The sequence below is a fragment of the Cydia splendana genome, chromosome 20 (genome assembly GCF_910591565.1).
Source record: "Cydia splendana chromosome 20, ilCydSple1.2, whole genome shotgun sequence".
Classification (NCBI taxonomy): Eukaryota; Metazoa; Arthropoda; class Insecta; order Lepidoptera; family Tortricidae; genus Cydia; species Cydia splendana.
This window is the reverse complement of record NC_085979.1, coordinates 4,678,477-4,694,923: the sequence shown is the minus strand read 5'-3', so window position 1 is coordinate 4,694,923 and position 16,447 is coordinate 4,678,477. Positions and strand designations below refer to the sequence as shown.

The following is a 16,447-nucleotide window of genomic DNA, read 5'->3' as shown; positions in this document are numbered from 1 at the left end:
CATTTGTTGCTAGTCCATTTTCTATGGGAGGGTAAAATTTTTTGTCGCGATTTCGGGGTTGGTCCCATAGTAAAAGTTGCTCAGTATAATCCCAGAACCTCCCTGGCAACGTGAATGCAGTTACTTTTTAGCCTCCTTGTATGAGAAACCCGAAATTTCATAAAAAAGTTAAAAGCAAAAAAAAAAAAAACAACTCGAAAACTACGAAAAATCGGCTAACATACATGGGGTATATTCTGATAGCCCACAATGTGAGAAATCTAATAAAAAATTTTGGACGTCAAGGTTTGGACCATCTTGTATTAAAATATAGTAATTGGCCACCCCTTACAAATCAGAAAGAAACAAGCCAATTGAAACCTTATTATTAAGAGCAGTCGTCCTATGTAGCTTTCCATCACAGAAGGGTTGTTATGCTTCAAGGTCCTTTTTATCTGAAATTCCAACAGAAATGCCGATAGAAAGGTCCTTGATCGTGAAGCATAAGGACTCTTCTCTGATGGAAATTTCATTTCTTTGTCCAATTCTCACATTTTTCTTAATTAGAGAGTGAGACGACAATGACATTGGACCAAGATATTAGACAGATGGAATACCACCCTAACGTACGAAATATCTCGAGATATAAAGTGAAAAACTGGACTAATAAGGATTAGGATGACGCACACGGGTCTCTGTAGGCCAAATACATGATTGACGCGACAGTATCTCGCCGCGAGATAGACTACCCATCTTTTTCTAACTGTTTTATTTAAAGAGGGACGGGTAGCCTATCTCGCGGCGAGATACTGCCACGCCATTCATGTGCTAGCCCGGCAGGCTTCTTTAAGAGGTTCTATTATTAATTATTAGCTAATAGCCAGACTTAACTAGAGATGCCTCGAATAGTGAATTTGGCCGAATACCGAATATTCGGCCCCTCTCTCGGCCGAATACCGAATATTCGGCATGACATGCGAACATTTTGAGTCACAATTATTATGAAAACTGTTCGCCAACAAAGCACAACGTTTGCTAAGATATATTTTTATGTAGTTTAGAGTCAATCAAATCAGACCCATGATAAAAAAAAATATTTTGTAATCAACAAATGCTCAAAAATGTGTCTTGGTATTTAACTACTTTCCAAGAATACATTTTAAATATTAAATATACCTAGTTTTTGGTTATTTTTTGTGTAATTTTTCTTTTTAGGTAGGTGCAACAGATATTCGATATTCGGCCGAATAGTAGGCAACATTCGGCCGAATACCGAATATTCGGCAAAGTGGCCGAATAGGCCGAATACCGAATAGTTGCCGAATATTCGTGGCATATCTACTTTTAACTATACCAGCCTAAATAAAGGTATAGGGATTTAACTAATTTATCTAACAATTAGCTTTTCCCTGCGACTTCGTTAATTAGTTCCAACAGTTAAAGTAAGTATAGCGCCTGGATAAAATCTAATGACAATAATTTTGAGCATAATATGCTTAATTGCTTACACCAATGAACAGGCAATTCATAAATTTTCTCATTTCCACCCCCTTTTTCACCCTCTTTACTTCCGACATAAAAACTATCATATGTCCGGGACTCAAACTATCGCTAAGCCAAATTTAAACTAAATCCGTTCAGTGGTTTAAGCGTAAAGAGGTGACAGACAGACACACTTTCGTATTTTTAACATTAGTATGGATTTTCAATTTTTCTTGTACTTTGAGTAGGAGATGGCTGCTAGAAAAAATAACCTATGTTACCTGTTAATACTTTTATCATATTTCAGGGCAATCTTACGAGTGAAGACGAAGACGAGCCTATGGATTCCGACGACGACTATTACTCCGAGACCAGCTCTGACGGGGGCGCCTCCGAGTCCGACGCAGAGTCCGCCACCGGCAACCGAGTCACCCCCGACATGATCGTCTGGCTCATGCTCAAAGAACAGGGAATTATCACACAAGAAAAGTATAACGAAAAGGCTGAGTTGTGCGAAGATGACATCAAATCTTTGATCCCTAAAATTCCTAAAGGCGAATCTGAGTCGTCGGACGATGAGAGTGGAGAAGGTGAGGATCTGTTGAAGGCGTTGTTGGAAAATATGGTGCGAATGAGAGAGAAAAAGGAAGGTAATGAGAATGAGGGAAGTCATAGTGGAACGAAAGAAACTAAAAATGCCGAAAATGGTGTAAATAATGTAAGTAAAGCTAATGAGGATGGGGGAAGTCAAAGTGAAACTAAAGAAATGATCAAACTAGCCACCGAAAATGCTGTAAGTGAAGAGAATAAAGTAACTGAAGATAACGCGGCTAATATTGAAGTTGTAACAACACATAAGGAAGAATCACAAGATAATGTTGAAAAGCCAAATGAAAAAGTAAACAATATTATGCAAGAGGTACAGAAGTCTTTGGAAAGCAATGAAAACGAATCTATTGAGAAAGAAAAACAGCAAGAAACGGCTACGTCATCTAAACATGTTATAAATGAAACTGAAGAATCAGTTACAAATGAGATTACTGTACCAAAATGTCTTAAATGTTGTAAAATTTCGTCATCAACAGAAACTAAGGCTGATAGCAATAGTCAGGATGAAGATAATATGACGACCAGCGAAAACGACAAAAACCTATTGAATAAAAATATTATAGAACCAATGGAGACAAATGAAAACGAACAGCAACAGAATATTAAAACAGATGCAACATCAACAAACACTGAGGAGGAATCTCTAGAGACGGATGTGAAATCAGAAACATCTAATCAAGCCACCAACAAGAAAACTAGGAGTTTCAAGTTTATTCTAAAACATGTGGTAAAAGAAAAGCGAATTTCCGACGAGTACGAATATGTTGACGTACTTGAAACGTACGTGAAAGATTTAGACGAGCAGTACAAAAACAACAAGGCTTCTGATAAATTTGGCACATCCTCCAGAGAGTTAGAAGCGTTCGCTTTCTTCCTGAACTTTTATTCACCATCGTGTTACAAATATATCGTGGAAACCTTCAACACCCCTCTACCAGAGCATAAGGAATTATGCTCGTGGTACATGACAGACGACGACCGACCGGGGCTATCTGAAAGGGCCTTTAAGATCTTGAGGCAGAAGGCCGCTAAAAAACGGCTGACATGCGCCTTGATGTCGCGCGATATTTTTATGAAAAACTACGGCTTTGACTACGATCAGGTCGACTACGGCGGCGGCTGCAACTATGAATACACGGACAAGGCCGTCATGACGTTCGTTTTCGTACTAGTGAGCCTGGATGAAGACTGGAAAATACCTATCGGCTACATTTTCGCCAAACGCATCCCGCCAGAGTCGCAAGCGGAGTTGATAAGAGTATGTTTGACACAATGCCACGAAGCTGGCGTGGATGTGGTAGCGGTCACTCTAGACTCGCCAACTCCGGTAGAATCCTTAGGCTGCTCCTTCCAAGATGTGAACAATTTGAAGACGGTCTTTAAACACCCGGTGTGTAACAGTGAGGTGGCCGTGTGGATCGATCCGTGTTTAGCGATCCGGAGCGCCCGGCACACGCTGAAAGTCAAAGGAGTTCTATACGACGAGGCGGGGAATAAAGTACGCTGGAATCTCATCAGGAAACTGAGAGATCTTTATTCTTCTGAAACGGTAGATTTTGAGCGACCGAAGTTTTTGCAACTAAGGAATCACATCGCGAAGGTGGCTCTCACGACGGAGATTTTCAGTGACAGCCTGGCACCTGCCCTGCAGCTTTGTGAAGAACTAATCCCAGGCTTCTATGATACGGCACCTACACGAAGATACATCGAAGTTGTAAACGCTTTGTACGATATCCTCAATTCGAGAGTGACCACTAACTTGGCTGACGTCGAGCAAGAGTTGAACGCGGCGAAAGATTACATGATATCTCTATTTTTTAATCGAGAGAATGCTCTGTCGCCTTTTGACAAGGAAAATCTAACCGTTGAAAGACTTCAGTTCCGATCTTTCGTGGAAGGTAAACCGGCGTGTGGATTTATCACGTTTCTCATTTGCATCGAGAGTTTCAAGCACCTGTGTACGACTTTAGTCGAGAAGGAGCAGAGAATTCTTAGCCTGAATCCCCACCGTTTGTGCAAGGATCATGTCGAGAATTTTGTAAAGAATATAAGAGCTTCCAACCACTTGAATCCTGAAAATTTCAACGGCTTCGCCTTCCGAGCATATTACGATTATTTGTTTGATGTTCTTGAGCAAAATCCAAACTTTTCTGACAAAAATGTTGAACCGGAGAACTGGCCGTTTGAGAATGAGCACTCCCCATCGAACATTATTAAGCTGACATCGGGCAAGCGCGCCTTCGACGAGGTCTACTCCTTCCAGTACAGGCCCAAGAAACTCCCTAAAAGTACCCACGGCGATCGAGCGACGAAGCTAGTCCGAGAGTACTCCAAAGCAATGGATACTGTAATAGACCTGTCGACTAGAAAGAATATGGTCGGGTATTTAGCCGGCTGGATCGCTGCAAAGTTCGCGAAGAGTCTGAAATGCGAAACGTGCATAGACGCAATGTGTACGGATAAAAAGCAGTGGTTCCACAATTTTATAACGTCGAAGCATTTGAAGGGAGTGTGTCTGCCTAGCGAGGAGCTGTTCCGCATTTGCTGGGAGTGTGAGCGAGCGCTCCGGATGAAGACTTCACCGGTTCGGCTGCGGATCTATGTTCTACGCAAACTAGTACAAAAATTCCCTTGGGCTCGCACTGCTAAACATCATCCGCTACACCACATCCATCTCGCCCGCGCCATCATCGCCAAGTATATTTCTATGAGAGTCCCGGCGCCGTTGAACTCCAGAGACAGGCAGCGTGTCACTGAGATGTTCAGCGTATTCACATGCATGAATCGAGATGGGTTCTTCAGCGAATTGCTGCGAATGGGCGCCCGGGACGATGATAACGAGTTAGATTAATGTGCGAGTGAAATTTACTTTTATTGGGCCACTTGCATCATCCTACTATCCCGCGTTAACCGGTTAAACCTGGAGCTACCATGGTTACCAGTACAATTTGACACTGGGTTAATGATTAACCCCGGGTTAGTGCAAGTGGGGTTAAAATGTAAAAGATCAGCTTCATGTCATATGTAAAATACAGGCTCAATTAATTTAAGTGCTTCAGAAGTTGAATTGGTAGCTGTTAAGATTACACAAACTGTAAAACAATTTAATATAAGTATGTTGTGCCAATTATTTATGATAATGTTCAAAATTATATGATCCAAAGTTAAAACTGAAGGTATTTTAGTTTATTAAAGTCTCTCTAGACTATAAGATTATTTTGCACAATCTATATTGTTGTAAACGTGTTGTAATTTATAATAATGTTGATTTTAATACTTGTGCTCCATTGAATGGCTGTTTTTTTGTGTTAATTATTATCTAATTCTAATATTAAGGTAACTATTTGATGTTCCAAGTTTACAATCTTATTTCAAACGCCACTTATACCATTCACTGACACGGGTTAACCGGTTAAAGAGTTACCATGGTTACCAGTACAATTTGACACTGGGTTAACGGTGTTACCGGTTAACCCCGGGTTAGTGAGATGGTGCAAAGTGAAGTTAGGTGGCTTTTAAGATTACATAATCTGAAAGACAATTTATAATAATTATTGATTTGATTTGAGACTGATAATATATTATAGTCCGGGTTTAATTTCCAAAATTTAACAATATTGAATGGTGAAGTCTACAAGACAATAAGATTATAAGAGAGATAGATAGACGAGATAGAGAGGGAGAGAATTAAGTATAATTTCAGTGAAGTAATTTTTTGTTTGTTGTTTTCATTATTGTTTAAGGTATTATTGATATTATCTTTTATTACATGTCTATTCATTTATGTACCTACTTTTAAAAATGTACAGATATGTAGTGCATAATTATTTTCCATCGTATTTTCACGGAAACTTATAAACGTGTCTTGCTATTTCAGTCAGTCTCTGTACAAAAAGTACTGACATTGACTGAAGTAGCGACAAATACGAACGTTTCCGAGAGAATACGATGGAAAACAATTATGCACTACATCTGTAAACACGTTTTAGACTATTTTCTCAGCTCCTGTTTTTCGGTAGAGTAATCCAAGAGAATTTGAAATAGAGAGTTACTGTCATGGTAAATTATGTAGTTACATTACATTTACTGCCATCTTTCGACAGAAGATCAAAACTGTTAGAACGCCATTTGACTTTGATCATTATTCTTTCACTGATATGTGTTAATTTGTTCAATATTAATATTAACGCCATCTACTCGAGCGTAGGTTGAAGGTTATGGCGCCATCGCTCGAAAACATTGCACCATACCTTTGGCCTAGTGTCGAGTAGATGGCGTTAATATTAATATTTAACAAGTTAACACGTATCAGTGAAAGAATATGGATCAAAGTCAAATGGCGTTCTAACAGTGTTAATCTTCTGTCGAAAGATGACAATAAATTTACAGAGGCTACAAAATTTACTTTGACAATCCGCCTCTATACACTCTATTCTCTTTGGTAATATGTTAGTCTCAAAAAAGCCGGGTACCTCCACAAGAAATGGGTGTAATATATTGCGGGCTCTATACACTCTTCGAGAGACCCCGAGACAGTGTCTACTCGCCATCAGATATATCGCAGCGACCAAGGTGTTCACAATATCTGAACACGCGCTAGCGCCTTGACAATAGAGGCGTGTTCAGATATTTGTGAGCGCCTTGGCCGCTCCGATATATCTGATGGCGACTGTACATGCTGCTCCCTTCTCGTCTCGCTCGTCCTTGTCTCGTCTCGAGCTTCTCCGATTGGATCGGAGGGGTTATTCCCACTAGTTGCCACTAGTTATCACCATGTTGTTACCAGTGGTAACTAACTACCACCAAGTATTGAACTTTAACAAAATTTTGGTGGTAACTAGTGGGAATTACGCCATCGGAGCGGTGCCAAGACTCTCGACGAGTGTGTACAGCCGACATTATACTACTAATATAAGTTTATTATAATTATTATCTTTCGTTTGAGAATGATTATTTTGTTTCGGTATACATTGGTCGTTCAAGCTGTAAGATAAATTATTACAGAAGTGCCTAATGATCAGACATCGTAAATTTTATAGCATTTTCGGTGCAGCGGAGTGGTGTTAACGGAATTGGTGTAACCAATTTCAACCCTAATGATTAATTAGCGGTAATTACTAGAGATGCCCCGAATAGTGAATTTGGCCGAATACCGAATACCGAATATTCGGCCCCTCTCTCGGCCGAATACCGAATATTCGGCATGACATGCGAACATTTTGAGTTACAATTATTATGAAAACTGTTTGCCAACAAAGCACGTTTGCTAAGATACATTTTTATGTTGAACAGAATTAATTAATGTCGTTAGAGTCAATCAAATCAGACCCATGAATAAAATAAAATATTTTGTAATCAACAAATGCTCTAAAACGTGCCTTCGTATTTAACTACTTTTCGAGAATACATTTTAAATATTAAATATACCTAGTTTTTGGTTATTTTTTTGTGTATTTTTTCTTTTTAGGTAGGTGCAACTGATATTCGGTATTCGGCCGAATAGTAGGCAACATTCGGCCGAATACCGAATATTCGGCAAAGTGGCCGAATAGGCCGAATACCGAATAGTTGCCGAATATTCGTGGCATCTCTAGTAATTACGTTAATATTAACCTTAATTTATCATTTCAGTTGGAATTATCTATACCAATTCCGTTAACAACATTCCGCTGCACCAAAAATGCTATAAAATGTACGATGTCTGCTAATGATGACTGCTTTGTAATAACTAATGGAACATAAATATATTATGAAGATATGTCTATGAAGACTGAAGTTGATTGTGATTATTCTGGCTGTTCTTAGTGTAAGATTGTCAATTTGTTACGTATGAATAAAAGCTGATTATAATTAATGCATTTCATTATAATCCCATAATGGGGTTGGCCAGTCGAAATATTTAGCAGATGGCGACAGCATATCTTGCCCTGTCAATCCCTAGATTTGTCAAATTTTAGTTTTTATAATGGAATTTTACGCCCTGTACGGTTACCATCAGTTTGTCACTGACGTAAACGCCGTCGAGAACGTAATTTACTTTCTATACATCTCGCTCGCACTCGCATATTAGTGCAAACGGGATGTATAGAATAGTAGTTTATGTGACTGCTACATAATGAAAGGCATTAAAATACGAGTGTGGGTTTATGAAACGAATGAAATGAGTTTCATAATAGTATCACACGAGTGTTTTAATGCCTAATTATGTACAGTTACATACACTGCTTGATCTACACACATATTATAAACTTTCTATGATATATTCACTAACCTCATATTACAGCCGACATTGGGGCACTTTCCTCTCTGGCGGAACTCGCGGATATGAGATGCCGTCTCCGAAATATCTTTATCGTACATTTTACACGAAACTTTTGTTATAGTTACTTTAAAAACAACAAAACAAATTATTTTTTACTTACAAACTAATTAAAAGATAAACTGTACGTCAAATGGCGGCAAATGAAAACTTTTATCACGCATGTCACGCATCCGTAGTTTTTTTTTTAATTCAAAGACAAACTAGAGTCGGGGTCGATTACCATATCGTCCGATACCAACTTACAAGCGAGATTTGTCAATATTGTATGCAATTGTCATTTGATTTCGAATAAAACGTCATCTCGACTGATATTAGAATAGGGGTCAAATCAAATTGCCTTTTTTTCCAGAGATGTTCGAAATTTGAATGTCATTACCAAATCGATTTTGATATAGTAATGAAGCTATTACCACATTTTCACAGATAAGAAATTTGCTGTAACAAAACAGTTTATCGTAATGTGGGCCATTATTTACGGATTTTGAAGGTATCATAGAGAGTTTATGATATGTGTGTAGATAAAGTAAATTACGTTCTCGACGGCGTTTATGTCAGTGACAAACTGATGGTAACCGTACTGGATGCCAGCCCTTTAAGCCAAATCTCATAGAAAAAGGGGATGATAGCGCCTATGCAAACCTTTGACAGTTGCCAACCCCATTACTACATATAATAGTTACATATGTCTGCTACATAACATAGGTCACATAGAAGGTAGGATCGTATAGAAGTGGTATACGCGTGCCTCCGTGAGGGACATAACTTATCCGTGAGGGATATCACTATTTGCAATCCCTAAATAGCCTAAGCAAATTAGAAAAATCTGCGGAAATAATTCGTGTAGTTTTGAAAATTGGTACAGGTATACCTTGTGGTGTCCAGATAACCATACTAAAAGTCCTCGAGGGTAGGGGGTGTGCTGAGGGTGTAGCGGGGGGTTGAAGGTACCTTTTTTCATATTTTTGCTCATATCTCGAATATCTGTACGAATAGCATTATAATTACTTCGGACAAAAGTTTTAACATAAAATTTAATACAAATTTGGTTATGTTTATTTTTACGCTACAATCAATACTTTAGGAGCTACAGGCTGTTAAAGTTAAATAACCCTTCGGGTGGCAGCACCTCCGGTTGAACGGTAGGACAAATGGCGCGGCCATTTTTTTAAATATGCCTCGGCGTGGCAGAGGCCGCGAGAAGGTTCGGTCATAACAAGCCCGTAATTGGCAGAGACCGTCTCGCGGCCTCTGTGCGACGCTGCATTTCGCGCCTAAAATAAAACCGTGAAAACTATGCCTTGCTTGCTCACTCTTGCAAGATGCATTCGTCAATAAACAAGGATGGTATTCCCTAACGGTCGAATTCCCGCGTAAAACAAAGTTTGTTAGAAATGACGTGATGTTCCTGCCCCACCTCGCCCATTACGCGCCGACCGTCGTCGAGCCGCGAACATTCAAACGTAATCGCACTGATAAAAAGTGAAATAAACTGTGTGAATCGTGTTAAATGTATTGTTTTGTCATAAAGACTGCTTTTTCTACAATCAATTGTTTTATTTCGTAACTATACGTATTTTTACATGAAAGTAGAAAAAAATTGGTAATATGAGATTAGAACAAGTCTAGCATAATTCACATAAATAGAATAGAATTCATTGGTATACAATCAAATAACCCATTTTATGCTGAATTCAGTGATATATAGTTTGTATATATCATTCATAGATTTTTTTTGGGAAACGGTCATATTTCTAACACGCGCCAAATTCGCGATGATCACCCGTTGAGGCCCCGCCACTTGACGTATATTTTTCCAAAATGGCTGCGCCATTCAACCGGCTTGTTATGTCTGTCCGTCTGCCACTCGAAGGGATAAGAGATAAAAAATAGACGCTTTAATAAAACGTAATTTTTTTGTAATTGTTCATCATAAATAAAAAATTTAGTTTAGACTAAGCAAGCTAAGTGACCTGCTGATAAAATATAAAAAACAGGCCATGGGCATGTCGGCCCATGCTCAGTGTAGGGTTCCGTAGTTACCCGTCTGTCAAAATGGACTATTTGCCAAAACTCAAAAACATCTATACCGATTAGGTTCACTATATTTTTACTTGAAAGTCTTTACTAAGCTATGTTTTCACGATTTTGTTTCATATTTTTTGAACCCATGGTTCAAAAGTTACGGGAACTAAAGTGTAAAACACAACTTTTTTCTTTCTGATCGATTATTTCCGAAAATATTAAGTTGATCATAACATGGTTCTTGAAGACCCGTATTCGTTTTAAAAGACCTATCCAATGACACCCCACACTATAGGGTGGAAACGAAAAAAAATTTCATCCCCACTTCAATGCGGCAGCCACCATAAATTTTTTTTTTCTAATTTTTATGATTATTTTGACACGAATATATAAATCAGTTACGCTGACAAAGTCGTAAAATATAAACTAGAAAAAATATTTTTTTAGTGTTGCTCCCCTACATTAAAGTGGGGATGATTTTTTTTTTCGCGTTAACCCTTTAGTGTGGGGTGTCGTTGGATAGGTCTTTTAAAATGAATAAGGGTCTTTAAGGACCATTTTTTGATCAACTTAATATTTTCGGATATAATTTATTTATTTATTAGAAATAGTTATATGAGATTGTAGTAGTTAATTAGCTAGTAAGTAAATAATTGTGTATATTATATTATAGATACTAACATTAGCCTTAAGATAATCGATCTGAAAGAAAAAAAGTTGTGTTTTCCACTTTAGCTCCCGTAACATTTGAACCATGGATTCAAAAAATATGAAAAAAATCGTAAAAGTTAAGCTTAGTAAATACTTTCAAGGAAAAATATAGCGAACCTAATCGGTCTAGCAGTTTTTGAGTTTATGCAAATAGTCTATTTTGACGGACGGGTAACTACGGAACCCTACACTGAGCATGGCCCGACATGCTCTTGGCCGGTTTTTTTATATGTTATCAGCAAGTTGCTTAGATTGCTTATTCTAAACTAATTTTTTTATTAAATAAAAATAAATAATAAAAAAATAAAAATAAATATTATAGGGACATTCTTACACAAATTGACTAAGTCCCACGGTAAGCTCAAGAAAGCTTGTGTTGTGGGTACTCAGACAACGATATATATAATATATAAATACTTAAATACATAGAAACAACCATGACTCAGGAACAAATATCTGTATCATCATACAAATAAATGCCCTTACCAGGATTCGAACCCGGGACCATCGGCTTCATAGGCAGGGTCACTACCCACTAGGCCAGACCGGTCGTCAAAATTACGTAAAAATTAATTAATTATTATTTATGATGAACAATTACGAAAAAACGTCGTTTTCTTAAACCGTCTATTTTTTATCTCTTATTTAACTTTAACAGCCTGTAGCTCCTAAAGTATTGATCGCAGAGTAAAAATAAACTTAACCAAATTTGTAGGAAATTTAATGTTTAAACTTTTGTCCGAAGTAATTATAATGCTATTCGTACAGATATTCGAGATATGAGCAAAAATATGAAAAAAGGTACCTTCAACCCCCCCTACACCCTCAGCACACCCCCTACCCTCGAGGACTTTTAGTATGTTTATCTGGACACCACAAGGTATGCCTGTACCAATTTTCAAAACTACACGAATTATTTCCGCAGATTGCCCAAATTCGGCTTAATTTGACGTGGCTAAAACTTTTTATTGGTTGTTTACTTAAAATTTGCTCTGGCGTGTGAGTGAGCGTCTTTGCGGACTAGGTCCGGCGGCCAAAAGGTTAAAATAAATTATTTTACACCATGCATTAAATAAAGCACCAGAAGATGTTATAGACGCAATTTCTATTTTAAAATCTGTATAAAAATATAAAGAGTAGGTCATTTGATTGTGACGTCACATGATAGGAAACTGATTTGACTAGTAGTCAAATACCCTATAGACAGGAGGCTTAGAGGATATAACCAACGGAGACGCCATGTCTAAATTTTTCAGTACAAAATAGTCTGCCGTTTTTTGCGGGGGAGGGGCACATCAAATGTATAGGTACGTCATGTCAGATAAACGTCAGTCCATACATATGGTTGACATGTGGTTGACCATTGGCCGCCTATTTCGACAGAGGGGAACGCCTGTTAATGGCGGCTCCATTGTTAATTACTCCGAGACACGAGGTCATCACATACCTTTACTTTTTAAGACTATATTTCCATAGAAGTTTGACATTTAAAATAACACTTGCACTTTGTGAATCAAAGTCGTAGAACTTATCTTGGTCTGGGCCATTCAAAGCCAGTCAAAGTGGTCAAACAAGTTTGTCAGTAGCAAAAGGCGCGAAATTAAAATTTTCTAAGCGATGATTCACTTGCTTCGCACCTTTTTTATATTTGCCGCTTTTTTCTACTGACGGAAATGACTTGACAGACTATAGGTATAGGTACCTAATTGTGAAAAATGAAAGAATATGCCTTTAAACAAACTTTATTGTTCACTTTAACCATAACAATTTATACATCTTTATTTCTTTACAATGATATACATTTTCATATCCTACCATTATACACAAAAATAAACTCGAGTAAAATTTAAATAATACGTTTTTTTATATTTTTGGGTGCGATCAATATACGTGAAGTTCGATCACAACCAAAATTAAAAATAATCTATTTTATAAATACTGAATTTTGTGACATATACATTTTTACTTACATAATACTTACAATAATCATATATGATATGTTTGATAGTGAAAATAAACAAAAAGTGCATTAAACCATTACATGTAAAGCCTCCTCCACACTCGTGCGCGAATCGCGGCGCGAAGCCGCGAACTCGAGTGTGGCGTCGATTTTCGCAGACAGCGAAATCGACTCCACACTCGCGTTCGCGGCTTCGCCCGCGATTCACGCGCATAGTCTGGAGGGGGCTTTAGACAGGTAAATAAATTATACAAAATAATAAAATAAGGTCTAGCCAACCGTTTTTCTAGTTCAAAATGAAAACGCAAAAATGTGGGGTCACAAACCTTTTATTGGAATTTGGAATTTCTCGCTTTTTTCATGTGAGGCTGTGAGACGGGTTCGCCAAACTGTATTTTTTATAATTATTCATACTGTCTTACTTATTCTTACTGCTTTGAATCCTACCTTTTTTGAGGGTACCATGTAAAATATTGTGTTAATAAAAACTTATTTGAAAAAAGGAAAAATGAGAAAGATCATACAAGAATAAATGTCATTCGAAATCATGAACTGCGTTCGTCTTAATTATCCAAAGACTTGGCAGTTTGCACGTGCCGAATACATTAAAAAGAAAAAGTACATTCGGCAACATACCAGTGGACCCACAGATGAAAAGGCATTCTATGAGGGTTTTTTTACGAACAAGTGCGGTGTATAAGAAAGTTAAGAAACAATTATTTCGAATGCTGATAGCAACTGATAGTAAAAATGTGACGTTATCTATGAAAAGGGACCTTATTGTCGATGGCGCTTACGTCATTACTAACGATGCTCCGATATAAATAGAATGCCCCGCGACGCTGTGCGGCGTAAGCGCCATCGACAATAAGGTCCCTTTTCATAGATAATGCCCCAAATATCCTATATTTCATGTTGTAAGGCAAGCTGAGATAGAAAGTTTTAATTTTATCGTACTAGATGGCGCTAGCATTTGAATGAATAGATGAATTAAGTAACTCCATCTATCGGTTATTTTATCATTTAATATGTATTTACTAGCGTCATCTACTTTAACTAAATCAAAGTAGTACAATTTCTACAGAAAAAATATGAAAAATTATACATTTTAAATCAACAAAATACACAAATACAAGAAAGTAATCGTACCCGCGACCATATATGTATTACAAACTTCACCTTTTTAAAATTATAACCGTTAAAGGGATACATTATACATTATACAATAAGAAACGGTATAATTATTATGGTCAGTTTAGCACTTGTATTGCGTATTAACTTTGGAATTTCATAGCCATCAAGAAACCAATAGTCTAACTATATATTTAGGAAGCTAAATATATAATAGTTGCATTTGCCATTGCTTGCCATCACACCTTATAAATTAAATAACATTAGAAGATTAAGTATGAATTTTGACAATTAAGGAACGATCTTTTTAAGTACAGTCGCCATCAGATATATAGGAGCGGCCAAGGTGTTCACAATATCTGAACACGCGCTCTAACGCCCTGACAATAGAGGCGTGTTCCGATATTTGTGAGCACCTTGGCCGCTCCGATATATCTGATGGCGACTGTACGTAAACATCAGTCTAAACTATGGACGGATTTATTACAGCATTTAGACGGATGTAATATATGATAATTTGCGTATATACATTGTATTCTAAAACTATTATATTTATTTGAATTGTAGTTCTTAATGTTACTGACTGCTTATTTCAAATAAAATTAAGTACCAGAAACGTATGTGCCAATTCTTTTTTTTTCGATACACATTTTTAACAATGCTGTATGCTACAAATATTTTATAACCCTGATTTAATCTTACATAAGTACATAATAAGTGACGTTCTTGGAGAAAAGGGACTTTAGCGCGATAAGCGTCTCGTGACCGAGTAAGCGCATGTTGTAAGGACCCTTTTGTCTAAAAACCTCACAATTTTAACCTCTTTCCTACACACCCTCTACAAAATCCATCGTAACACTAGTTTAATCGTTACATGCACAGACTTCATATGTTAAAACTCTAAAATCAATAACGATAAACGCGTAGATGGCGCTGCCATCGTTTAAATAAAACATGTCGGTGTCGGTAGATACGTCAAATCTAAAGTAACATTAACTGCAGATTACAGACTTGTTAAGTTTACTAAAGTATAACGTTTTCCATATTAGCCACTAGATGGCGCTATCTTTGACCGCTACGTAAGCTTGCTATTACAATTCACCAGATGGCGTTATCTTCAATACCAAATTTAATAATTCTATGCGAGCTGTTGTCTCTAGTTGTGTTTCTCTGGAAGGCCCGTAAGATGGCGCTATCTTTGACTACTATATAGACTTACTCGTAGAAGTCACTAGATGGCGTTACCTTCAAACACACTCAACTTTTTTCTGAAACTCTTAAAAGTTCTAGGATATTTGCGCCATTCTCAGCCAAAAGGGTACTTATTGTCGGTCAATAAGGCGCTATTTCCATACAGCTTCAATTTGAAATCAACCTTATCGACAGCCGTGGTACCTTTTGGTTGAAAACGTGACATTTATCGGAATATAACGTTGCTCGTATGCGAGCCTCTGTGCGAGCTGTTGTCCCGGGTGGTGTTCCTTCTGAAAGGGTTCCAGGAGGGCGCGCGGCGGGCGGAGGAGCGCGCGGTGGCGGTGGTGGCGCCGGAGCCGCTGGAGGCCGTGGACGCGGCCGACACCGAGCCCTGGTTGGAGTTGGATTGCCGGGGGATGTCTGGGGACGACTGGAAAAAAAAATCTTTGTAAAAGCGCCATCTATCGGTAAGTAAAATATAATCGTTTGATTATTGCGCCATCTATCTGTTAATTGTAAGCTTTAAAGTGCCGTTAACACTGTCATGGAGTGCTTTGATCACTTTCTTGACGTAGTTGGTTGTTAAATATTGTGGTTTTCCATATAAATAGGAACTAGTTCCTAATATACAGACCAGTTGGTAAGGTCCCTTTTGAAATGTCACATTCGATTTAAGAACTATTTAATTTTCTTAAACATGATTGCTCCTCTGGATGGTATCTATTCCTCCTGTCGTATTTCTCAGTCCAATGTCATTGCGTCTCACTCTCTCATTAAGTAAAATGTGAGACACAAAATACATTGGACAAAGAAATTGGATAGGTGGAATACCGTCCTCTGTTATTTAGGTAAGATTTCTAATGGGTAGGTTATATTCATTAAATAAAAAAAAATATAGGACTTTCTTTCACAGATTGACCAAGTCCCACAATAAGCTCAAGCAGACTTGTGTTGTGGGTACTCAAACCACGATATATATAATATATAAGTACTTAAGTACATAGAAAACAACCATGACTCAGGAACAAATATTTGTG

At 37.7% G+C, this 16,447-nt stretch overlaps 2 protein-coding genes across 2 annotated transcripts in view; both read right to left on the bottom strand.

The window, feature by feature from the left end:
* The window catches only part of LOC134800796 (tubulin beta-1 chain-like), a 110,146-nt gene that overhangs the window by 76,921 nt on the left and 16,778 nt on the right, over positions 1-16,447 (bottom strand). The window lies entirely within an intron of this gene.
* The window catches only part of LOC134800831 (rhophilin-2-B), a 196,179-nt gene continuing 192,583 nt past the window's right edge, over positions 12,852-16,447 (bottom strand). The window contains exon 16 of the mRNA XM_063773388.1: positions 12,852-15,840. Coding sequence (XP_063629458.1) covers positions 15,634-15,840 — 207 coding nt within the window. The 3' untranslated portion in view covers positions 12,852-15,633. The remainder of the gene's footprint in view (positions 15,841-16,447) is intronic.